The 27,512-nt window shown below is 38.2% G+C and overlaps 1 protein-coding gene across 1 annotated transcript in view; it reads left to right on the top strand.

The window, feature by feature from the left end:
- The window catches only part of MOCOS (molybdenum cofactor sulfurase), a 206,378-nt gene that overhangs the window by 139,519 nt on the left and 39,347 nt on the right, over positions 1–27,512 (top strand). The window contains exon 6 of the mRNA XM_030971831.1: positions 17,478–17,677. Coding sequence (XP_030827691.1) covers positions 17,478–17,677 — 200 coding nt within the window. The remainder of the gene's footprint in view (positions 1–17,477; positions 17,678–27,512) is intronic.

The following is a 27,512-nucleotide window of genomic DNA, read 5'->3' as shown; positions in this document are numbered from 1 at the left end:
GATAACCTCAATTAATGCAGCCCAGGATACCTTTAACCTCCTTTGCCACAAGGTGATCAGCTTGTTGTCCACTGGGACACACGGACCCTTTTCTAACAAAGCTGCGTTCTGGCACAATTCTGGTGCCTGGGTTTATTCCTAACCAAATGCAGGACTTTATATTTCTCTTTGTTGAGCTTCATAAATTTCTCTTTATAATTCTCCAGCTTGTTTAGATCCCTCTGGTTGGCAGTGCAATCATTAGCTGTATCATCTGGAAATTTGTTGAGTGTGCATGCTGCTCCATTGTCCAAGCCATTAATAAAGTTTTTTGATGGGAAAGGAGTCAGTATCAACACCTGGGGTGGACTTTGTGCCATTGATCACTACTCTCTAAGCTTGGAAGTTGAGCCATTTTTCAGTTCCACTTCATTGTCCACTTATCTAACCTATACTTCATCAGATTGTCTGTGAGAATTTTATGGGAGAGAGTGTCAAAAATTAATAAAGTCAAGATAAACAGCATCTGCTGTTCTTCCCTCATTTGCCAAAATGGTCATCTCATTGAAGAAGGCTATGAGGTTAGTTAAGCATGTTTCACTCTTTGTAAATCTTTGATGACTATTCCTGATCATCTTCTTGTCCTTCTTGTATGAAAATGATTTCCGGACTCATTTGCTTTATCACCTTTGCTGAGACTGAGGTGAGGCCGACCACCTGTAATTCCTTGAATCTTCCTTCTTGCCCTTCTTGAGAATAGGAATGACATTTGCTTTACTCCAGTCCCAGTCTTTAGGAAATTCTCTCAATCACCATGATCTTTCAAAGATTATCAGGATTGGCCTTGCAAGCAATAACAATCAGCTCCATTGGCACTTGTGGAAGCATCCCATCAGGGCCCATGAAGTTGTTTATGCCCAGTTTATTTTAAGGGTTCCATAAGATGATCCTATTCCACTGATGCTAAGTTGTCCTTGAACTAGGCTTTTCCTCTGAGCTGAGGGCCTGGGATTCCCAAAGGCAAGGCTCACCAGTAAAAAATGAGGCATGGAAGATGTTGAGACATTTACCCTTTTCTGTGTCCTTCCTCGATGGGGCTTCTGCTTGTAGAAATCCTTCTTGTTACCAGTTACCCTTACCAAATTCCTGATTGCATCCATGCATGTTTGAACCATGGCTCTGTGTTCCTCCTGGGTCACCTGGTCCTGTTTTCACCTTTCTACTTCTTGTGCTTTAGTCTAGTGGGGACCTCCTTGTTCATCCATGAAAGTCTGCTGCCTTAACTATGTTTCCTGCTTGCTGGGATGGACCACTTCTGAGCTTGAAGCAGGTGATCCTTGAAACCTGATTTTTGTACCTGAAGTTGAATTTTTCTTGTAAGGTTAAACCCAAATTTTTGCGGTCACTAATCATAACTGTGCTGGGGAGCATTTCTGAAAAGCTGGACAAGGACATCAGCAACTGGGTAATAACAGGCATTTGGGTATGTAGACTATGTATCTGCTTCAGGAATAATTTAAATCACAAGCAAAATTTCTCATTTATTTCCATGAGGACAAAATCAGGAAGTGGATTATTCTTGTGGTTCATGAGATCATTGTACCATTCAGAGAACAATCAATCTATGCTATACCTATGGGAATGATAGCAAGGGAAGAAGATGGAGCCTGTAAGCTCTTTATGGGTGTAGTAAAAAATGATCATTGAAACTAATCTTAAATATTTAGAGTTTAGCCCTTCCTGAAAAAGCTATCAAGGATTTAATAGAAAATAAAAGCTTTTCTATTACATTTGTAACCATGCCCTAGTAATTAGAAGAGAAAAATAAACTGGATATTGAATCTCATATGGAAGCCTGAAATGCCTCCAACCTCTAAAAAGGAAAAATTTTCTCTTAAACTATCTGGACTTTCACAGTAACTGCAGGGTAGCCAAATAGATGTGACTTTACTAGGTTTTTCTGTAAGTAGTCTCTTACAGGCATATAGCTATTAATGATGTTTAATTAATTACTGCCAGGACTGAGGTCTTAATGAAGTTTTTATTTTCAAGCAATTTAAGAGGCTAGTGCTGATGCAGTAATTTCTTAATTTTAGAGCAGAATATCTTCATTTTAGAGCAAACTTATTGAAACTTTATCTGCAATATACACCTGTTTTTCCATCAAACTTAAAATTTCTTATGTACGTCTACATAAATATGCTTATGTCCCTTTCCCAATTCTTTTTTTTAAAAAGTGTCTTGCTAACGGAAGTCCAGGAGATCTTCACAAAACAAGTGCTTTCATCTCTGTTACTGGATTTTATTGTTTCCCTCAGCAAAAAAAAAAACTTACATAGATATGTTTTATGTATTGGTTCTTAGCAAGAAGTGGTTTAGATCAATGGTAATTTTGAATTGTCAAGGTACCGAAGAGAAGCATAGCTATAACATTTTAGTAGTCGATGGCTTTTCTGTGTTCTAATAACATTAGGAAGTGGACTTCATGGGATTTTTTTTTTGTTGAAACAGCAGTTACTAGCAAACAAACAAGTTTATCAGTATATATTTTGTTCTCTCTCTGTATCATCTGTGGGCCTTCCAGATGTGCTTGCCACTTTGGCATATTTAGTGAGCTAAATTACACATAAACTAAAAGAACATTTAGTAATTAAAAAAATATTATTAAATCATTTATCTCTGGAGTTTTAAGCAGAATTCTTTGTCATCTCCAAAAAGATCATATGTTAATGTTAGTTAAAGTTTTGAGCTGAAAACTCAAATACCTGGTTTCATGTTAATAAATACAATTGTCATTTACATAGGGTCAAATTTCAGCAGTTGCAGTTACAAATACAAATTTTGAAGAGGATTAATAAAATGGGGGGAAAGTTGTTGAAGTTTACAGAGCAGAGGGCATTTTCTGCAAGGCTCTAGAGCCAGGAATTCCTATAGCTTGTATATTTCTGCCTCGCAGTGGGAGCTGAGTAATGGAGTCGTTCACCCAAAGCTGGAAGATGGGATCAACGCCTTCCAAGGGAGAGCCCCCTCTGGGGGCTACAATGGCATCAGAGAGCAGTTCTTCAGCCATTTTACATGTGGGAGGAGGCGAGGTGCTTTCCCTCAGAGATGCCCACCACATGACATGGCATTCATATTGAGCTGTGGGTGGGAGGAGTTGAGCCTAATTGAACAGTAGCTGTTGACCTGGCATGCTCCATAAACGGTCCTGACACCATTTGGTACTTAATTGTGGTCTAGCATCAAACAGCTCCCTTGAACTGCAGATCTGAGGCACAGCTCAAAGAATAATTCCATTTGCCTGCGACAAGCCAGCGACTGGCTGACAGAATGAGTAGTATTAGCGAGGGTGGAGACTGCCAGCATCAATAATGATTATATGTGCTGCTTCTGCCTGTGATGAGCTGCCAGCTTGTAAATGCTGAACAATTGAGTGACCTTGGACAAACCAGTCCCAATAATGATACAGCATTTGTTTTAATATGAAAGTGACAAGAAGGAAAAGATCACAGTGTGTCTCTCTTTCATGCAATCCCTCATCTCCAAAATGGATGCATCTCATGTGAATTTAATAATTCGTTTCATATGCAAAGCCTCTTTCTCTGGTATTAAGATCTTCATTTCAAAGCTTAGGAAATTTAAAGACGACTGAAGGCTGGAGTCAAGAAAGGAAGATAGTTCTTATACCTGCAGTGGCTGTCACCTGCTTAGAGATAATAAAAATACTTTCTGAAAGTTAAAACTGTGCTTTGTCTCAGCTTAGGTACCTGCAAGTTTTCTGTCTTTGGGAGCAGTGGCAGCCTGTCCCCTTGTGGGGATGAGGCCTGGCCATGGCTGTCCTGAGGCACTGCATGTTGCTGCTCCTGGCCCATGTATGGGAAGAGGAGGAGGAAGAGGCGTGGGATGAAAGTGGCTGCTTTGGCACAGCGTGGTCCTCAGTGCTGGCATGCCTGGCCTGAGCAACCAGAGAGCTCAGTGTGGCCCCATGGCACCGCTGGGCTCTCTTTCCTGTCCCATCCTTCTCCTGGGACCCCCTCTGAAGGCTTGGCAGCCCCTCAGCAGGCTAGGAGTTGGTGTTCGCCAAAAGGATCTCCATGGCTGTCTTTGGCAACTTCTGCCAAATGCTGCCTCCTGAGAGAGGGAGCTGGTCTCCTGGGAGCTGGGCACCCCAGGGCTCTGTGCTTCTGCAATACCCCCAGGACCAGGGTGACTGTCCTGCAATGTCATGGTGATCTCTGGGCATCTCCAAGCCCTGGCAGCAGGTCCCAGGCCCTGCTCCTAGCACAGATGTCCTGTGGCAACAGGTTCTGGTGAAATTCATTATTTTCTGTAATAATTTAGAAGAGCTGGAGGTGGGTAAAAGGAAGAGCATGGGAATAAAAAGGGTGTAAGATAGAGTCTGAGAATCTTATAAATTGTAGTTTTTAAATTGAGGGTAGTGATACCAATTCATTAATTGAATAACATTGTAGGCATTTAAAAGTAAGATATTTTTATGGCTGTGTTAAGTGGTTTTAAAGATATATTTTGCTCTCCTTCTCATAAATTAGTCTTGATAATATCTTCCTGTTCATGGAAGCAGAAATTCTCAAAATCTGTCTCTTGGCATTTTGCCATTTTGTGGCAGTAATAGATCATTCTCTTCTGATGGGAAGAGTTTTCAATAAATGTCATCTCGACAAGCAGCTGTGTGAAACAGGCTGATCCATCCTCTGTCTTTGGGTCAAATACTCACTGTCTCTGCTGCAAACAAAATACGAAAACTAAAGAGATGAAGTCCAATGGGGTGCGTTCAGTTAGCATGGAAGAAATTCAAAACACTTTGAAGGATGGATCTGCATCTCAGCATCACAGAGGATATGGAAAAATGTTCTTGCTGGTTACTGCAGGAGAGCTTTACAGCTGTGGAGGATCCTGTCAGCTTTAATAGGCTCTGAATACATTACTGACTAACCTGGCTTACAAGCAGCTGACATTAAAGTGCTTGATGCCCCTGACACCCTCCTTCATCTCTTCCCTGCCTACAGATGAAGAGACAAAGTCTGCAGGAAAGTAATACCAGCATAGCCAAAAACCCAAAATAGCTGAGCAGTGTAGTGATGTGTTTATTTTATCTGAATATTTTCAGATAAAATTACAAACATATCACACATACCCAGAATATTATCCATAAAGAGCTGTGGAAATGAGGGGAAAAAAGAACTGTATGAGATGTGGAAAACAAATTAATCCTTTGTAACAGAGCTCATCATATGTTACAAGAAAGTGTGGTATGACTTAAGTCAAAGCTTGGGAGTTTCAGAAGAAAATAAAGACTACAGTTGCTGTCTCTGGCTGTTGAACAAAGTGAGCCTTCAAGGTTCAGCTTTTAGTCAGAAATAATCAACATGCTGTCTTGCTACCAACACTTCTTGTTATCTGCTCTGATAAAGAAGGATCTAAGCTTTTATATTAGATCACATACTGAACTTGACAGCATCATTCTGATAAAGAAAGAAAAAACAGAAGAGCTGTAATGAGTGTGTTTGGCAGGACTCACATTGTCAAGTCCTCAAAAAGAAAGGTTTTCATTTTTTTGATTGATTGATTGGTCTGACCTTACAGGTGAGTCAAGTCTCTGCAGGACCATAAAACTAACTTTTCTGACCCTTCAATTTATAGTACTTTCCTTTTTTCTTTTCTGTTCTGTGTCTAAGACAGGTGAAATGATTCAACACAGCTTCTACTGATCCTAAAAGTTCTGTGATTCATCATAACTTCAGGATGTTAATCTATTTATTTCGTGCATGATCACATATAGAGAAGGAAAGAAGTGCTTGAGCCACCATTTCTTTACTTATCAATTTATTTATTTGTTCTCCAGCTCTACAAGGGATGTTTTAATCCTCTGAAACTTCTATCTTCAGATGGCATGTGAGAGAGTAGAACTCTCTGGGACATTAGAGAGTCTCTCTTTAGATCAAAATGTAGGCTTTTGTATCACTTCTCAGCACTGTGAAATTTTTGATATCAGAATAACTAGGAAAACAATTAAAGAAAATGGACAGAACACAATATTGTTACAAAGGCTTGAGAGCAAGAGATATGTCACATAAGCTTCCTCATACTCTCGAGAGCGTGGTTGTCAAAGTATGTGAGAAGACAAGAAAAAGGAAAATTGCTAACTGGTGTAAAAAAACCTCCCAGGCCAGTTCCAAACTGCTGAAGTTTCAGCAGCTTGCTGAAGGGGGACTTGCAGTGTAGCTGTCACTCCTAGTTTGTCTCTCCTGGGAGTTCAAGGTCACTGCCTCACATTGCCATAAAAGGCCAGCTCATCCTGCATCTTCTGACCTCCCTTCATAGTTTGTATTGATGCCTTCTCCTTTGAGAAGGCTTTCTGGTGAGAGTTACAACAGGTATTATAATGAAAGGGGAAAGGGTTGAGAAGTCATATCACAGTCCAAGCTAATATCATCTGATAAATGCTTCATCTGATCCTGGTGTCACTTTTGGTCACCCTAGAATAGAACAACACACTATGTTTGATGTCCTTGCAGTTGCCTATTGGTCTCACCAATTTAGTAAAATTTCACTGTTGAAAATTTGCTGCTCAGTAAATTCAAACCGTTTATAAGAAACATTGAAGATGTTCTTGAACTCTTAAAAATTATTGAGGACTTTCATGGCGGAATGCTACTGAGTACTAGTAAAAGATGTTGCAGACGGGAACCCACAAAACTGTGGAACTGTTATTGTTCTTGTGAAAGGAAACAGGGCTGACTGTTTGCATATTGTTTCCCCTTTATCCTACCATATCCAAGAGGACAGAAGGGTTTTGGAGAGGTAAATGAATATACCAGCTCTGCATGAAATGCCAGCCGCGCTAATATTTGATATGTAACAGCCTTTGAATGCATTGCCATGCATTTAAATTCGCACCTCTTAGTTATACAAGTTTTCCTTTTGGGTTTGCAGTCAAATGTTTGAACAGTTTGATTATTCACTCCACTTCTAATTGGTCTAAAGTTTGCTGTTTGAATTAGGTGTCTTCTCTCTCCTGCAAAGTACCTCAGCAGGGTGATGGAATTCTTGCAGGACTATCACCTGGGTATGTAAGGCCACCACAGGTGTAGTGGGGCCAAAAAGGTTGAGTCAATAAAATATTAGAGAGTTTGGGTCAAGAGAAGTATTAGAAGCTTGGGCAGCCTGAGACAGCCATTCTGGTTAGCTCATTTCAGATAAGAATATCTATTGCACTTAATAAATTAAATAGGCTAAATAATAATAATCTTTAATAGGTGTAATTCATTTCAACTGCAAACCAGGGCTTCTGACTGGTCAGCTAGAGACTCCAAAACAAGACAGTGTTGTCTACAAGGGTGTCTTGTGTGCCGCAGCAGCCATTCAAGTTATCTCATGTATTGAGTTAAGCATCTTTTGAGAAGGGGAAAAAAAAAAGAAAGAGATGAACATATTTCATCAAGTTTTGTAATTCAAGGCTAAGGCATGAAAAGAGATTCTGTGCTGTGAGTATGGCATTTGCATATCTTGTGTTGTGCAGCACCTCTGTGTGGCCAAAGGTCATGGAGATAAGTGTGTGCCAACTTTCTTTGCCAACAGTAGTAACACTCAGTGCCTGTTAGGCATAATGGCCATGTACATTGTGAGTCATTTCTGCGGGCTTTCTTTTCATGATGCTTTAAATAAGAAGTTCTTTTCGTGGTCATACTTTTCATTTACCATATCAAGACTGCACTTAGTGGGGCAAGAATGAAAAGGAAAGTTATGAGAATTATCTGTGTCTTTATTTCCTTAAATTGATTCTCTCCTGAATATTTCCATTTACAAATAAAGACATTGTAGATATATTTGTAAAACATAATGAATAAAGGAAAGACAGAAATGCATAATAGGTAAAACTAAATAACAAAAAAACCCACAAGAACGCTGTTGTTTCTGTTGTTTTCCTTCATTTGCCCTGATAGTCTTCTTTAACATGTTAAAATATGAAGCTCATAGAACAGTCTGCAGAGCAGTAGCTACTATTACCACTTTGGATCTAAGGAAAAGCATTACAAAAACTGAGCTCCAAAGAAACCAGGGAAGTAAAAGATATTGTTTTATTGTTATGTGTGGTGACAAACTAGAGTGTGAAGCCCCTCAAGGGAAGACATAGGTGAATCTGGGCCCCTCCACATCTCATGTGTGTTGTAGCTTCATCCCTGCCTTGTAGGAAGGGAACCTTTGCTGTTTTGCCTTTTCCTTGTTACCTAAAAATGGAATTTTGTGAACAGTGCCTTGAACTGGACCTTCATTTCTGAAGCCTTGCTTTTGTAAAAAATACTTTAAACTGAAATGATGAAGGAAATGGCTTTTTTCAAGCTATTTGTTTACAACTTAACTACATGGTCCCTCATTTGACAGAGCTGCAGCAGCCCCTACTCCTTTTCCCTTCCTTCTGCAGAGCTCATAATGTAATGGGTTGCCATGGGAAGAGGCCAGGGCTTCCTCAGTGCATGCTGCCCTGCTTCTTTTCCCTGTCAGGGGCTCCCTCTGTGTTGGCAGCACTCATCCTTCACCAGTGCCTTGCTCACATCAGTGTTTTCTTTTAACCTTGCCCAAGTCTGTCTTCAGAGGCAGTTCCCGAGGTCACTGTGGAGCTTGATTTACAGCAAGTGGCGCACGTAGGAATTGCTCATGTCTTCAATACTTCAGCTCTTCTAATCTGAATCTGAAGTACAGATTTTGACTGATTTATGGCTTTACAGCTTATTGAAGCTGATATAAGGCCAAGAGTGGTTATTTTTTTCACAAGCACACTACCTACAGTCTTTATAAGGAAGCAAATACTTCAATAAATTACTTTATAATATCAACATTTTCTACATTAGATTTCTCTTCTAGTCTTCTGTTTAGTAGATCTGCTCATTGAACTTACAATTGAGTAAATACCTATTCCGTGCTTGCAAAATTACAAATGTTCAGTCTTAATCCAGCAGACTTCCTTATTGATCATCAGCCCCTTGACAGAGACCACACAATCTTCTAGGTGCAGTGGGTTTCAGAAGCTCAGAGGAATGAACAGTGTCCAGAAGCAGGACATTCTGCTCATAAAAAGCCTGGTGCTATTTTACAGGAGTGATTGCTGAGCATCCCCCAGCAACAGCTATACTGCAAGAAGTACTGGCATCTCACTTTTATTGCATCAGCTCTTGAGAAGTGAGGCTGGAACTGTAGCATCATTGCTGAAACCTGTGTGTTGAGAGTATGTAACACTGTGCCAAAGTAGCCACTTTTTGCTCTCAGTTTTTCCTTTCACTATCTGTGGAATGTTTTGTGTGTTCACTCATCTCACAAACTCAGCAGTGAACTTCACAAGGTCTCAGCCTGCCACGTGCAGTCAGAAAAGACAGCCACAGGAGGGAAGGTGTGTTGGTGGGTCACCTTTTGGTCCTCAAAAGAGCAGTGACTGATGTAAAGCAGACTTCATGCTGTGACCTCGAGGGCAGATTATATGTTAACTATAGGTCTCTCTTGTGGTGTTAGTGTAGATAATTGTTAAAACAACATTAGCCTGGTTAAAAAGCCTGGGAGAATCCCTGGTGTGATTCAGTTTAGCATGAGGTTCCAGAATTCAGAGCACTTCTTAATATTGACTGCATGCTTCCCAATGATTAAGACATCAAATCAGAAACATTTCAAGGCAGTCTTTATAATTCATTGTATTTGCTTTATTAGCATTGCTTCATTAATGACACCCTTCCTTCCACAGTTGTTGTTGTTGTTGTTGTTATTATTATTATTTTATTACTGTACCAGCAGAAACATAGTCTGAGAATGCAAAACAAATAGCAAAGCATCCTTTAAGGCTATTAGAAATATTAATATCAATAAATCAAAAATTTCACTAAGAAAAATATTGTTCTTTTCATAAAAAAGGATATAAATTATTTTACTAACTTCCTGTATTCCTGAATGTTACAAATCGAGAATGGGGAAATTGAGTGATTTTTTTTTTCTTGTTCCATCATTATTCAGCATCATGCTTTAACATTTGTTCTCTGGAAACTTTTCTTTCAGTGTATTGGGAGTCTTGGTTTAATTAAATGAACTTGTGGTATTTTCTGTGTTGCTTTGATGGGAAAGTTCTGTGAGGTCTTAGAAAGAGCAGGATAAAAAGGCTGCACAAGAGCAGAGATGGAGCATCCCTCTACTTCATATATTGGCAGGAAAAGCCTTGGTTCAGAGATTGACAGAGAAAAAGAGGAAAGGTGTCCAACCAAAATTACAAGTAAGGAAAAAGCTGTACAGCAAATCAATATGCTGCAGTGAACACCAAAGTATTTCACTAACGGAGAGATTCCAAAAATGTTATGTTAAATGTTTTGCTAATACAAAACTTATAGGAAGGTAGAGTTAAACCAAGGGATACTGAGGTGTGAGCTCTGGGCACAGCATTAGCCATTCTTCTTCACCTAATGCAGGCAGGGTGAGCTTTGAAGCAGAACTGATTTATACCCTAGCAAGGCTTTAGATTGGGATCTGTCATCTTAGGAAGGAAAAGAAGGAAGCTGTCAGGATTTTCGGAATATTTCAAAGTTCAAAGGGTTCTCTTGATGCTGAGGGAAAAACTTCCTCCCACAACTCCCCACCCCCCCCCTTCCATCCCAAGCATTTGGATTTCTCTTTATATTCAGTCCATTAGTCCATTTTTGGTGCAAGATGTTTGCATCCATTGGTCTGCAGCTCCCCTCAAGGGAAAAAGAAACAACCCACAAAACTGTGAGGATGTTAGAAAATCATGATACTATCAACTAGCACTGGTGGCTGGGTCTTATGGGGAAGTTTTTTTTTTTTAAGAATTCAACTTAACTGCAGATCTGATGATAGTATCAGTTTAGCTGAGCAGATGACAAAGGTTCTCCTCCAGCTATGTTACAGTGATTAAAAAGTTGCTCCTGACTTGAATAAGTAAGTTAAAAATTAATAAATGAGTGTTCATGCAAAATCAGGGTCAAATTAGTCTTATTGACTTGAAAGCCTAAGACTTACTGCCTCATCTTACCTTTTCTACATCCTCATTATATAGCTGTGAGACAAAGAAAGAGCTTTATGCTCTGCCTTGTATTAGCAGGCTAATTGTGGAGAGTTAAAAATTCCCGGGAACAAGCAGCAGTTAAGCTTCCACATGCTGACTTCAAGGAATTGTGTACAGCAGGCTTCATTAAACAAAGGACAGAGACATTTCATAATAAAGCAGAAAACAGGCCTGGATGCAACATTCAGGTTTCTAACAGCTGCCAGGAGAATTCATGTGCTTTTATAGTATAAGCTTCTCTTGCATTTCGTCCTTAAGATGACAGAATCATAAGCAGAAGTTGTTCTGCTGGACTGAGAAAAACCTTGGGAGATAAAGCCTTTAGAGGTAAAATGTGAGTATCACATAAATACATACTTTTAGGGATGATTCTGCTGTTCTCACAGACATCTCTGTGGGCTCATGTCATCCAGCACTCTGGAGGTACAGTTGGAATGCTTCTTCCATGAGGTGTGCAAGGCACTCTGCATTTTTGAGAGAGACTCCCCAGTCATCTTTTATGTTGCTGGTTTTATGATTTGAAAAGTAATCTTGAAATTATTACCTCTGCTGAGAGTATGGCATGGCCACATGGAAGGAAGTAAAGGATGGACAGAAATACCCTCAAAATGTAAATTAAATTTATCTTACATGTTTAAGCTTATTTTAATTCTTAGATAGCTATTAGTCTAAGAAGCAGTTCATTGAAATTTAATTGTACCTGTAATTAAAATATTTATACTAAAATTGGGTCAGGCAGCTGGCATGTACAGCTTCCCTGCTTTCATGCAACTCCAAAAAATTTTTTTAAAAGGCAAAGTAGTCCTCATTATGATGTTTGGAAATTAGGAGCTGCTTCTTTCAGAATGCACTGCTCACTTTATTTAGAACAGAGACTTCGAACTCCCCTCACTGTGTGAAAACAGAACTTGAATTAGCTGCTCTAAAGAAGTGGGAGATGGGGCATCAAAGAGCCTTCTGTTCATTAAGATAAACACTGAATATGTGTTTCATGTTTGGTTTCAGTATAACATTCTGAATAGAGGATTAAGCAGTTGCTTCCCACAGTCTTAAACTATTGAGATGGTGTGGGAGAAGGAGGAGAATAAAGGGATTTAAGCTATTATGCAAAGAATTAGTGTTGAGAGAGTGAAAGGTCCCCCTATTACCCATTGAATTCTGCATGGATTTAGTTGTGTTGAGAGTGTAACACAGCTCTCTATGTTGGACACACAGAAAGTACATAATTAGGTTTCAGGAGTCCAGCTAAAGTTTCAATCTGGACACTGATCTTGTGATGTGGATTCTTGCCAGCTGATTATGTACTTTCAAACCATATTATGTTGTTTTCAGGAAAAAAAAAACATTGTTTCATAACTGAAATTTTCTTTTTATGTAATTCTTTTTGCTACCTCTTAACTTTAGAAAGAAGCCTGCATTATTTTTTTTGAGGTACCAATGACAACTGGGGACACAGATTTTACCCTTCTTGCTCTCAAATGCAGTCACCTTAGCTGCAGAAACAGTCATGCTCCGCCCCACTTTGTGTTCCCCAAAATAATTTTTATTACACTTGTTTTATAGATCAAGTTGATTGAACTGATCATGTGAGTCAGAGTGAAAGAGGGGTTTGCAATCTGTCCATGCCTTATGCCTTTTCTGTGGGTGTGGATGATAGATATTTTTATGAATTGGCTGGTAAGCCATTTACAGTGGTTTATTTTGGATTAAATAAATGAGATTTTGGTAACAGTTATGATATTTCAGGTCTCTTACATCAGAGGAGCTCTTTTCTGTTGACACCAATGAAATGTTAATGTATTAATTGTAATGTTCAAGTTCCCTGAATGGTTTTTCTACCCCTAGTTCTGTTTTAAAAACTGTTTCATTTTTTAATTCAGTTTGATTGCTGTTAGCCAACCCATAAGGACATTTTCATATCTTGAGGTTTTTTTAAAATATGTATATTTTGTTTACTTCATTGTAACTGATGAAAAATTACATACCTTTTTCATATTTTTTTTCCTCTAGGTATCTGTTACTCCTCACTCTGGGAAAACAGGCAGTAGCTAGATTTGGTCTTTCTTAGGGCAACTATTCTCATAATTTAGGGGAAAAAACTCCCCAGGAATGGGTATATTTAATTTTTTTTTTATAAATGTAGGAGCTCTACCAAGCTGATTGATTATATTCTCTTCATTTTCTTTTCTTGTATTCTATTTTTAACATTTCAGGGTTGCACTTTGGGGATGGGGAGTTGGATCATCTTCAGAATATTTCATTTTCATGTTTGCACCACTTTGTTTAAAACAGGAGTGCTAAAGAATAGCAGAGGTTAGAATGCATTGTTTAATGTGTTTTAAAGCTGAAACATTCAAATTCACCAAAAATTACCATTACCAAGTTCATCCTCAAGAGGTTTTTTAGTGGGAAGAATAACACTAAATGGGTGACAGACCTCAGTCAGAGACATCCAGTTCTATGCAGAAAAGAACACCAAAAAAAGCTCAGAAATCAATCTTAATGTACGCTTCTTGGAGGAAGGGAAGGAAGGACTCCAAATGTTTGACAGGATTTCCAGGTTCCATGGCTTCATTAACACATTGACTCACTGGTCCTGCATGGTGATCTGCCTCATTTGGGATTCAGTAGAAGGTGGCTACATCATGGTTTCACTCCCTGCTGATTGGTTTGCTGAGATTTCTGCTCATTATTTCTCTGCCTCTTTGCTATGTATTAGGTGATGCTGACAGGGTCTTTCTCTTATCCAAACATATATGTGAGCTTGGATTTACTGGAGTGATAGAAAATTTGTCCCCCTTAAACCTCAATTTCTGTAACTTTTTCACACTGAGTTGAAAAATAACTGTGAATTTGTTTTATATCTCTCTTCTTCCTTATCTCCAGTATTTAGCTTCTCATAATAAGAGAGACAAAAAATGTATTTGAATGCAGATCACAGAGATTTCTGAGTACAGCCTGAAAACTTTAAGCACCAGATCTTTCATTCTAGAGGCTCCTTTCCAGTCTGTGCTTCATCTTAATCTATTTATTCAAAATCTTCAAAATCTTTTATAGGTGTTGACATATGCTTATTTGTCTACAGCTCTTTCCGGAAGAGCTAACATTTGAACATTTGGGCTGCTGAAATCCTGGTTCTTTTGGAAAGGAGACAATATGCCATTATATGTGTGCCATTATGTAATGCAAAACCAGGTCCATGCTAACTCAGAATCGTTCTTTACTGAATACTTATTGGACATCTGTATATCTCAGACTTATCTGATTAGATAAATTTCCACTGGAAAAAAGTCTTACTCTATTTTGCACAGAATAAGCAGCTAACAGGACAGAGGTTATGCAAATACAAGATATTATCAGCAGGCAAGACAAGCAGTGTATTCCCTACACCATGATAACAATTGTGAATACTTTGAATGCACACAGTTTTTACCCTCTTGTAAGTGTGGCATAACTTCTCCTTCTCTTCCATATGACTTAACTGTCCCACAGTCTCTGTGGAGAGGCATATGCATACATGCAATTCCTATGGAAGAGCTGACACTAGAAATTTATCTGTGGGTTATCCAGTGCAGTGGCACTCTGAATTTTCCATACTTGAACAGTATTAGTTTCCATAACAATAGCCAGTCTGAGGTATAATTTGGGATGGCAGGTCTGAGATGGTGTTGACCTATCAGAATGCTGTAGTGTGCAAACATACATCAGCAGTATGAGATGTACCAACATCTCCACAGGTTTGCTAGAATACTTTGGCAAGGAGATTTGTACACAAAAGCAAGCAGAAGCTTGCTCTGTCAATCTCTTCTGCTCAAAAATTTTACCACAAAGTTCCTAATGAGTGCAGGTTGTGGTCTGTGAGCATTCTCTGTGCTGAATGTGCTCCTACACACTTTACACACATAAATACTGTGGATGGTATTAGATAGACTTCATCTAAAGTAATTTAGACATGGGATTAATTCTCGTCCAAATTACAGAGTGCATAAATTGTTCCTAATTTTAAAATAATTTTTAGGAGCAACTAGATGCAATTCAGCTTAATGAAATAATGCACCTGTAGGAAATAAAACCCCTAAACTGAGAAGAAGTCAGGGTACTTGAGCCCTTCCTAGCAAGTTCTTGAGGTGAAATATCGATCATTTCTCTGAACTGTAAGTCTTACAAAAGGCTTATGATGTGTTACTGTTTTTATTCTCAAACAGAGATTTGTTCTGGCTTTTATTTTCCCTTCCTTCTTACTCCTAGAAGGGAGATGAGGTAAGCACTGTATTTATATAATACACAGTACAGATAATTTTGTTGAACAAAATAAAAATAAATCACAGCTATTTTCTGAATAGATCCCTTTTTCTGTCAGAATAAATTTCAGATTGTTGGCAGTTTTTCCACAAGGTTTTCTGTGACATCAGACCTAATTACCACCTATTCTGCTACTTAAAAATATGGGACCCTGGCAACACAGCTTCCCTTCTCCAATCACAGGGCAGGAAAGAAACTGCAGGCTACTGCATTTGGATTTGTCAGAATAAATAATTGAAAGGCTCATCAGCTTTTCGCTAATGAACAAGGAAATGTGATTAAGAAACTTTAAAGGAAAATAGTTGAAAACAATATAGAAATGATAGCAGGGATGATTGCTGGGAATGAGTGTCTGAAATTTCTGAATAAGTGATTTCTTCAACCAGGCACAAGGACAGTAGTTTAATCTTCTATTAAAAGATTCCTGTCAGTTTGGAAAAGCTCTGAATCAGGAGATTAGACACATCTCAGAAGCTGACAAGGCAGTCACTTCTCTTAAGACAGCTACTTTCTGGCAAATGCTCAAAAGTAAATTCTTGTGTGTGTGTGTGTGTGTGTGTGTGTGGTTTTGGTTTCCTTTTTTGCTGTTTGAAGACTTAACTTCTACCCAGCAATGACTAGGACATTTCTGACTAGTCAATCTTTTTTCTCAGAGACTCTAAAAATACAAATCATCTTTCAGACCAAAATGTTCTAGAGATGCTTACCAAGTTTACTGTGGCTAACATCTAGAAATTGCACTGATTAGCTCCTGGCATGCTTCCTTGCAAGTACTTTGCATGTTAGTATCTCATTAAATATCATATTCCTCTTTATTATTCTTCAGCACCAAAAAAATGCTTCTACTTTATATCTAATCTGTTACTATGCTTTTAACGGATGCTCTCCCAGCTTATCTAAAGGAGATAGGACATCATAGAGAAACTCAAAAAAAAAGCAAAATAACAGATGCTTCTGCAGTTCTTCTGGGTGTCAGGAGAAAAATATCTTGTTTTTTCCTTTATATACATTCATAAATGACACAGAATTTTTATGAATAAAGGCACAAAAGTCAACAAGATTACAAATTTTCAAGTGTGTAACTTTCCAGATACTCAGATATAAAAGTAATATGCGCAGAAGTGTGAGATTCATAGTTATAAAGATTAATAAAAAAAGGTAAAATAAAATGTGAAATACGCTCGTAAGCCTCAAATAGGATACTCAGCATTACAGAAAATGCTCTGGGTCTAAAACCCAGAAAGAAAAATACTCTGCTACCTCAAGAGGTCTTTGCTGATTCTTTACCTGTTTTTATTCTTTCCACATGATGTAGACCCACCATAATGTAGTGCACAGTGTGAATAATGGAAGCTCCTTCAATAGGGACATCTAGCAAAGATATAACCTCTCCTCAAAGAGCAGAGATGTTGGAGATCTTCATCTGTCAGGAATTCTCTGCAGTTCTCTTTTCCAGACTGCACAGTGTAGCAAAAAAAAAAAAAAAAAAATTACTCTTTATGCTTTTCCCAAACCAAGTTCTGTGAAAGCTTGTCTGTAAAGTTTCTCTTGAGCCCCCAGATTGCATGGGTGTAGTCAATGAAGAATTCGCACTGCCCCTTTTTCTTCTGTAGAAGGAAGTCTTGGAAGAATAATTCTTCATTATTCAAGTAAATTCCTTGTAAAATGGCTTTTTTAATTTTGTCATTACATTTAGAATTTTATTATTTTTATCTCAGACATAACAGTTTGCTTTCTGTGATAGAGAATTTGTCTGTGCTCCCATGGTCTCCAGATTAGATCTGGAGAAAAACTTGTTTTTTCAATTAATTTGTACCAGAACATCTTAGTTTTACGTATAGACTGAAAGTATAGATCTTGTAATTCCTATAAACCATATCAGTGAAATTTTAGCTTTATACAGTAGATCACCTATAGATAAATCCCTGATGCAACACTACTTCTGAAACTCTTACGTGAGGAAAGAAACTGTTGAAAATTGTATATGTATTTAAAGAAACATGAAACTATCAATTTTGTGCTAATTGCCTCACACCATGCCATTCTGAAAAATCATCCTTTTTTTTACATTGCCATAAAAATAATGCACCTGACATGTATGTGCACTTTTCTTTTGTAGGTGGAATGGAGAAAATAAAGCAGCATACCTTTGCATTAGCTCACTACACCTACACTGTGCTGTCTAACTTGAAATATGCCAATGGGGCTCCTGTAGTCCGTATTTACAGTGACACAGATTTCAGCAATCCTGATGCTCAAGGTCCAATCATTAATTTTAATGTGCTCGATGAAAATGGACAAGTGCTCGGCTTTTCACAGGTATGTTTTTCTCTTGTCTTGAGTTTACAGTTGTACTGTAATTTAAGCATGTTCACAATGAATTCTTCATCCTAAAATAAATCTTTTATTCACAGTAGTCCTTTCTGAGGTTTTGGGTTGTTTCTTCAGAGCTCTGCACCACATATACACACCATTTTTAAAGCAGTAGAGAAGAATCCAATCAATAGTGCTAGCACAATACAAAATACGTACTAGCCAGAGGCAATATCTTACAGATTTATTACTCTACAAATGGGAAGTTTGGAAGTAGGCTGTTTTAACAGGATACATTGACTAGGCAGTTTGATATTTTGCTGCCTTCCTTCTCTAGAGTACTCAAAATTGGGAATTGAAGAGCAAGTCTGGAAAAGCTGATAAAGAGACTGCCTTGGAGCTTTGACATACAAGTGAAATTAGATCTCAGAATATTGCAGTCACCTATGAAAGAGGAGTTCTCTTTTCCCTTCAGTTGTAACAATTACATTCTTGTAATATTCCTGAGCAACCATGGAATAAAGTTGAATGATCAGTGTAAAGAATGAGATTCATGCTCAAGAAATTCTGAAATGCTGTCTTTCTCGGCAGCTTTTTGTAGCCTTTATCCATCAGGTATACCAAATATCTTTAAGATGAAGCTTCATTAGGCTTTTCTCCCTTCAGCAGAGATGGACCATAATTGTGTGCATGGCTGTGCACCGTGTAGGCAGTGGGTCACACAGGGGACAGTTGCTCACTTGCTCATCAGCAGAAGGCAGAGAAACCACAGTGTTTCTTGTTTTGCTTGCTGCTTCTTTTTTCCCTTGGCTTCCTGAGAGAATAAGATAATGAGGAGAACATGGAGATTTGTCTACAAGAATACAGGAAGAGATCAATTTCTCACTAGGGAGAACAGAAGTGAGGCACTTGTTTTGTAGCTGCAAGTGTGGAGTGTCACATTTTTGTAAGTCATTTACCTGATGAACATGGGATGGCCAAATGTAGAGTACTCAATAAGTTCTTCTTCACATACACCTTTTTTAGCCAATGCTATCAAATTGCAGCAAATGTTCACCACATTTCATTTCAAAGCAGTCCACATTTTTGGAATTAATTAGTCATTTATGTAGCCCTCAATATGTGTGACAATGTTCAGAAAAGACAGGAGATATTAACATAACTGAGTTTGTAAAACTCCCCAAACACTTCAATATTGCTTCTGTTCTTTGATTAAAATCAAAACCTTTATTCTGATTTCTGATTTTCACAACTTCTCAGTAAAATTGGCTGATCCATGTTTCACTTTTTAAAACTCAACTGTAACCCCAAATTAAAAATTCTTTCATAGTCTTATGAATCCATTGTGCCTGTTTGCTACAGTGGCTGCTCATGAAAAGCTTCTTTATTGATCTGTATCATCTGGATTGTGCTGTTCACCAGATTCTGAAGATTTCTAGCATATGTGGAATGAAGAACTATAAAATTTTCAAATGCGTCCTAGTCTCATCTGCAGTGCCTGTTAGAGTACTTTGTTTAATTAAAATAATGTACAATTTAATGACTTTTGGAAATTAACAAGCACTATTCTTTCCAAAGCTGTGACATGTGTGATATATATATAGTTGGCTTCTTTATGGAATGAAATTCTTTCATAGACACCTTATAGAAGTTATGGGGGAGAAAAAGCCTTTGCTGCTTCTTGTTTATGATTACAAAGAAAATACATACAAAAGAAAGTAAATTTCATCAAACTGACTATTTAATCTCTTTATACCTGCATGCATGTCTAAATTTATATAGGTTTATTCAAATCAAAGTTACATCCAATACTTTTGTTAATTGTTTGGAAGTGAAATAGTGGTCTCTGCTTTGGTGGTGTCTATGGTCTGCCCATTTGTGTGGATTCACAGGGCAGTCTCCACATGCAGTCCAGTGGAGTCAGCAGAACACAGTTTCAGAAGGCTCCCAGAAAACATTTTGGGGAATTTTTTATGAAGGGAAAATTGGATGGCATTTACCTACTACAAGTGGACACCAGTTAATGACTCAGGTTATCTTTGCTTATTAAAAGATAAATGACATAATGTCCTATTCCTTTATGGATGATATCCCATCTATAATTCATTACTTGTAACTAGGCATCAAACCAATTCTATTTGCCTCTCTGGCAGGCAATTGTTATGTGCCCATTGCCTATTGTAGGGCATAGTGTGACTGGGCATTACATTTGGTAGCTTGAAAAGGACAATATGGCCAACTGATTCCAGAGAAAATATTATGAGGAGGCTTGGAGCAGTTTATTTGGAACACTTGAGATTGGCAAGAAAGACTTCATAAGTAGACACTGTCTTCAGAGGATACCAAGCTTACATTTAAGCCTCAAGATTTGCATAATTGGCATGATATTCAAAACTCTGAACTAAGCCCAAGATATTTAGCATGTGAAAGGCATGTAGTGAAATACATGACATGTAATACCACTGCTGAAAAATGAAAACAGAGAAAAAATTATGTCTTTCCTCTGTGTAGCAATGGGGAAGAAAGTTATTCTTACCTGCTCATATGGTTGAAATCCATTTGTCAGTGTTATCAGCTTAATTACCAGAGTTAACAAGAGTGTACCAGTAAACACAAACACTCTTGAATTACATACATAGGGTCAATTGCACCAAGAGGAAACATCCACAATCTCAGGTTCATCTTTGAGTAAAACCTTCATTGAAGCTCTGAAGAGCAAATTAAGGCATTTCATTAAAGTGAAAAACAAATAACCACACCATGATTGCATTCTCAGAGATGGCAACAATTTCTACAACCTCCTGTCCCAATATTGATTATATAGAATATTTGGATGTTAAGGGATAGGGTAGGAGTGAAATAACTATGGAAGTTCATTGAATTGCTATTGCTTTTTCCTTTAAATGTTTCTTTGTGACTTTTGAAGGGTAATACTGTCGTAGAATATTATACTTGGAATAAACTTGTGCTGTATCCTATATGTATCATTGGTTTAATTGACAGTTTAATTACTAGTTTAGAGTTTTTTGCTCCAAATGGAATTAAAACAATTAAATAAGAGGGAGTTGTGGACCCCAAACAACAATAGTCAGTCAGAAACTTTGGTTTTGATTTAGATTTTTCATGAAACATTTCTTTATCTAGGAATTAAACTACTACCATTTTGAAATTTCCATAAACCTCTCATCTTTGAGCACTAAAACTGCATTAAATCTCCTCCTTTGAGCTGCACCACGTACTTTCCATGAAAATTATTTCCTTCAGTAAAGCTGTCTCATAGACTGCTATTGGTAGTAATTTGTTCTTGAAATCACTTGGGAGGACAACTGTATTCTTTTCACGCAAAGATGCCTGTCCTCTGCAGTAGCACCTCTCTCATTTTGTTATGTGTTTATTTGCACTAGAGCATCAAAAAGCCCCTGTTATGATCAGGGGTTGAATTATTACGAATATTTGACAGGTCCAGGACATAAAGATGGTCTTTTTGCCAAATGGCTTCTTCAAATATACCTGTCTAGTCAAGAATGGATAATTCCCCAGCATTAGAGTTTTTGCTGCTAATGAAGTGTGGACAGATGACAGACTGGCAATTTGGAAAGGTGCAAAAATCCAGGGGTAGAGATAAAGGACCTCTGCAGGATAGAAGCAGAGGAGTCAACATTAAAGCAGCAAACTGTCAATCTTCTGCCTCCTTGAGAGGCTACTAGAAAAAGAGAAGGAATCAGCCCTAGACTTTAAAGAGGGCTTGTGATGTAACAAAAGATGGTGTTACAGATATATATCTGGTGCTGAGCTAATGCAGCAAACTCTTCACACAGAGAATCATCAGTTCATTCATTAACAATGAATATCTGCAGCTTTCAGCATATATGAATGTCATGTGTTCTGTCATCCCCAAGTCTTTTCCAGCCTCTTGAACACTGACAGCAATGACTCAGCTTCAGTTTGCATCTCTTTTTATTTTCAGCAAAAACTTGCATAGGACTCTAAGAAGTCCAACCTGATTTGAATGTCAAAGAGATTGAACAGTCATAAGAGAACAACATAGATTTGAAACAACAGTCATACACACAAAAAAGTGGATTTCTTATAAACTGGGTCAAAGTGCAAATGTTGTATGTTCTCACATTTGCAGATGTGAAGAAACATCACCATCTCTGCTCGACCTTTTATGCTAATATAATTTATGAAATCTTCTCTTTGTTTTGATAGAGAGATGAGATCTGTGAAATTCTCTTTGTATATTCAGTAGATAATTTCAGAGTGATTTTATAATCCCTTCACATTTTATTCTATAAAGTCAGTTTGGAAGCCAGAAGAAGGTAAAGAGCTGGCACAGATGGCCAGATGGAAGTTTACCTGAAATATTTGTTGAATTGTATGCACTGGAGAGCTCTTACCCAGTCACAACTTTCAGTTCAGTGTTATGCTAGTAGTGAAAAATAGCCCTTCCCTTACCAAACCTTTTCTTTTTCCACTCTGATCTTCTGAGACTATATTTTTTTCTCCTCCTGTGCATAATAGAGACAGTAATGGGCTTTAAAAAGTGAGCAAACCATCATGGCTGTCTTTTGAAAAATGACCATAATTTCACATTTCAGCTGTGGATTACCAGCATCCATCCCTACTCTGCTTTTTCACACTGCGTCCTTAGCTTGGAGCCTGAACCTAAAGCACAAGTAACTTGCTGTGATAGGCTCACCTCCAAAAGTTCCCTTAGAGTACATATATACTTGCCATGTCCTCTAAAGATCCTGTCAGGAAGGGAATGAGCATCAGTCCATTAGCAGTCTCAGCCTTCTTGCCTACCACTTCACACTTGTGTGTGATAGACAAACTGCTATAACAGGAATAGCTGCCAAAGACAGAGAATGTAAACATTTTGGTTTGCCTAAGGAAGGCTCTTCTGCAGTGTTGCATATGAATGAGTTTTGCCTCTCAAGACTGAGAGCCCTGCTCACATATATTATAATGAGTTTTGCCTAGGAGCATACATTAGCATGTCCTGGCTCACCCGCATCAATCCAGATAGAGTGAAGGGAGGTCTAGACTTTGAGTTGACTTTCTTCACCCACTTCTCAATTAAAAGGAAAAAAAATCAACATTTCTCAAGAGACAACTTCTAATGTGCATCCCTTCAGTCTAAATCTATAAAACCATTTGATGACCGCTTTCCTCCATCTCAGCCACCCTTGAATTAATGTAAAGTAAGGATTGACTTGAAGACCTAATGGGCTTTTCTTTTTCTCCCTTGCTTTCTGTCATTCTGAAGTGAAGACCAGGGTCTTCCATTGGAATGTGTGGCCTCAAATCACTTACATCCAACCACTCACTGTGACACCTTCCATACTCTGGCAGCCTCTTTCTGCTAGCAGTGTATGTTAGGAGTATAATCTTTAGTTCCAGATCACAGAATATTCTGAGTTGGAAGGGACCTGCAAGGATCATCAAGTCCAACCCTAAGTAAATGGCCCATACAGGGATAAAACCCACAACCTTGGTGTTATTAGCACCTTGCTTGGAGAAGGCAGAATTAGAATAAGACTCCCTCAATAAACAAAGTTTCATTTTCCTTTTAATCCCATTTTTCCTTCTGTATCCAAAGCATTCTATGTTAGTGAATTTTCTCATAAGCAGCTTAGCAGCCGAGCTAAATTCAACCCTGTGGTTTGAGATGTAGAGCGAGAAAAATGTATCTTAGAATTGCATGGTCATCTTTACTTAAACCTTTCTTATCAGAGGCAATTTGTTCTGGGACTTCATTAAAGCAAGAAACAAATAACAACACTATAATTACACTCTCAGAGATGGCAGCAATTTTTACATTTTACATGCAGTACTATATTCACTACTGCAAAATATTTCCTAGTATTTAAACTAAATTTCTCCGACTGAAGAATGACTCCATTATTACATGTATTGGGCAAAGAGAGACACCAGTTTGGACAGAAAAGCAGAAATAAAGAGGATTTCAGACATCCAAGATGGGGGAAGAATTGGACAAGACGCATGAAGCAGTGTTGTGTGGGTGAGGTGTGACCAGGGAAGAGACAAAGCAGTATATGCAGGTAGAAATTATTCCATCTACTTGTATTTGGACAGGTCTGCAAACAAAAGTAACACAGGACAAAGTGGTGTGAGGCAGGATGGGAAATGCACAAAAAAGTATCTGCTCTAGGTAAATATCGTGGTGATAGCCAGTTCTGGAAGTGCTTTCATACTGTAAGTACACTGCTTTGGTTTCACAACATTGTCTTTTAAAAGCGTCCTTTTCCTTTAGTAATATCTTGAGGAATTGTTCAGCTGGACTTAGTTTAGTAACCAGGACCTGGCAACAGCCAGGTGAAATGCCCTCCCTCTGCTGTAGGCTTTCAGTGTCACCTTGAGGGATTCAATGCCTTATCTTCCCAATTTACTCTCACCTCACAGGAGTGGAGAGAAAATATGTTAAATACTGTCAAATCTTCAGATATCAAGTGGCGGATGCATTTGTATATACACACAGCTGGTTCAATACATATTCATATCACTGCTTATCGTTACCTGATAAAAGGGACCAGGCAATACCTGAAGTGGGTTGATTTCTCAAAGTAATTGCTGTTTGTATCTTAGACAATATTTTTAGTTTCACTAGAAGATCATCTCCAGCCCACTGTACACATGGGGTATACGTACAGAATTAGAGCAGTGGCAGCATGTGAATTACAGGAGTGAAAAAAAGAAATGAGCTACAGCATTTCCCATGCACAGGAAGTTGATACCAAGTCAATTGGATCAGACTGACCAGAGCGTGGTACTACTTGTCAGTACTTGTCTGGAAATCCATACCACATCCCTAAAGGAGATAGCAGGCAATGACGGGGGGGAAGCATCTTACTACATTTAACCTATTTGAAATAAATCTTCATAGAAAGTTATTAAGCAAGACATTTTTGTTGCTCTTCATATTTAGTCAAACTTTTTAGGGTTTTTTCCCCATCTGTTTCATTTTACTTCCATGTAAAACAATCATTCAGTTTTGGAAGTGCAGCATTTTTTCATCTGGGCCACAGAAAATGGAAATCCAGCATTTTTTAATTCCAGCTAAGAATGGCTTTGCAGCAATGGTCATATGACTCTGAGCTAGTTACACTAATGCTTTTAGAAGCATAACCACTCATTATATTAATTTTGATGACTCAGGGAAAGAAAAATGTTCTCTAACTTGCTTAATGGGATTTTTGGCCATCTTCCCAATAGCTACCTAAAAATTGCTGAGCTGATTACTTACTATTGATTTTAGCTATGGATTTAGCCATTGATTTCAGGAAGTCAGGAATGGCAGATGGACCTGCACAATAGAATGCAAACAAGATTATAAGGACAAAAAGATTGTTGTGAAGATTCCTGTTGAACATATACTGATTTCCTTGGTTCCAATTAGTTTCCAATTGTGTTGTGGCTATCTTGGACCAGAGAGATAGTAGCAATGCAGTAAACCACACTGGCATGTCAATAAATGGCACCTTGTTTCTTCAAACTGGCAAGAAATCATTACAATCTGGATCTTTGCTTTTGTGACATGGCACTGGGTGCTCAAAGACAGCCCTTGCAAAAAGGAGCTCACAATATAGGAAGCAGCTTCATTGATCTAGGTCTGAACATAATCATAATCGTTGATCACTGACTGAACATAAGGAGGTGCTGTACTTCAGAGGCTCAGTGTGAGAAATGCAAACCTGCAAAGCTCTCTTCTTGCTGAGGTAGTAGTGGCAGAGTACAGGCTGAGTTCTTTCTGTTTTATCTCATTGCAAGGGGACAAAGACACATGTGAGTTAGTGTGCCTGAAATTGCCTACTATTAAACTGCACATCAGACCTGATCAAGGTTAGAAAGCCTCACAAAAGACTAGACTGAAGGTGTTGTCTGACACACTGTTTCTCTGGAGTGTCCTTGCAGGTTGCTAAGGAAACGGAAAGAGATAAAAGAAAGATGCTCATAGTTGTTCAGATGAAAGAATCCAAGATGAATGAGGGAGGCTAAACATTTTCTGTTTGATAACAGGGCCAAACTGTGGCTCTGAACTACAGACCTTGTCACATATGAGAAATGTGGAAAAAAACCACATGGTACTAGGAGAAGAACTGCACTTTTGAGAGCTTACACTGGATTCCCTTGTCCTTGATCTTGGTAAAAGCAGATCAGCTGCCTTTGAATGCATGCAGTGTCTAGTTTCAGTCCACCATCTGAAGCCTTTCAAGACAAAAAGAGACTGGCCCCACCTTCTCTGTTACTCTGCTTCCTTGTTTGCATCTTCCTGCCCCTACATCCCTCTTCCCCACCACACCACTGTATAGGATCCTGTGACTGTAACTAAAGTAATACAGGAGTTTGACCCCACAACCTCCCTATGTTCTATTATCCTTATTTTCAGGGGTTAAATACAGACAAAAGAGGATTTAAGAACCTTAAAATAAATAGGAAATGGTGGAGAAGATTTTGACTGTGACATGAATTAAACCTATGTCACTGGACTTTCAGTAGCATGCACTGCACGTTTTTATTCCTAGGCATTGTTTCCACTTGTATTAGTCTGCTACATTCCCCTTTATCCCTCTTGATATTAGTTATAGCTTAGTCTTCTGTGTAGTTTTCCTCTAGCTTCAACATTTCTGACTAGCAGCAATTTCACCGAAAGCCTTTAGCCTACAAAATAGCTGGGGATGCTCAATGGGATGGAGAGATACAGATGTTTTTCTATGATTCACAAGAGGATGCTTTGTTGAAGTCAGTTATGAAGCCACTGAGGGCTTGAGTTCCTTTGCTTTGCTTTCTTCCTGAAATCTATCCTTTCCCTGATATCATTTTAGTGAACCAGGTTTCCATTGTCAATGAATGCAGTTAGAACTGGAGAGGAAAAAAACCCAAAAAAAACCCAGAAGAGAGGTGTCATTGGTTGGAGAGACCTATGGTCATTAAGGCACCAAATCAAAGAAAACCAAGATGTTTAGCTTACTCATCAATCTGTTCCATTTCAAATAGCTGGATTCAAATTCACTTGCATATTCAGCAGGAAAGAAAAAAAAACAGTTGAAAAAGTGTTAGATCATCCATTAACAAGACTGTGTTTCATTGTTCCATTTCATTTTTATAGCCATCTTCTAGCTTCTGGTTGTCAGAAATGTAAAATTATTGTTACTCCTTTATGCATGAAGAACCTGCAGTTCACTATGTGTATGGCATCTCCTAAGTGAGAATTCCTGCAGAGAGACAACCCACATATTTTGAATTATTTCAATATTTCCAGCTTGCTTCTCTCTCATGCAATCTTACCTGCTATTTGACTGTCTTTAAAACTCCTGAGAAAATTATCACATTGGCTGTAAAGTTCCTGATAAGACAGCATTTATACTGAAGAAGTATATTCAGGACACTGAACTTGACAATATTAATACATTTCAATATCTCTGTCTAATACTTCACTGCCTTCTACCAAAGGGGTTTTGGTCAAAGTAATGAATGGATGAAGACTAAGAAGAGATATACGTCCTCTCTTTGGTTAATTTAAACCATTGTCAACAACTAGAGAGGCAAAAAGGAGAGGATCAGATTACTCAATACTGAGAGAATCTGCCCACATAGAAATTATTTCTCTGAGATGGAAAAAAAAAGCCTTTTTTGTAGAAAACTATGCAGTTAAAACAGTTAATGATACTGTAACTCAACTAAAATTCCTCCTTCTCCCCCCTACCCCCCCTAAATGGTTTGGAAACAAGTGCTGATTTTTTTTTTCCTTCTGACCTACTTCTTATTAAATTGTATTTAACAAGATTAAGTATGCATTTGCATCAGCAACAGCATT

Source organism: Camarhynchus parvulus, chromosome 2 (genome assembly GCF_901933205.1).
Source record: "Camarhynchus parvulus chromosome 2, STF_HiC, whole genome shotgun sequence".
Taxonomy (NCBI): Eukaryota; Metazoa; Chordata; class Aves; order Passeriformes; family Thraupidae; genus Camarhynchus; species Camarhynchus parvulus.
The sequence above is the reverse complement of the archived record's forward strand: the minus strand, read 5'-3'. Positions and strand labels throughout refer to the sequence as shown.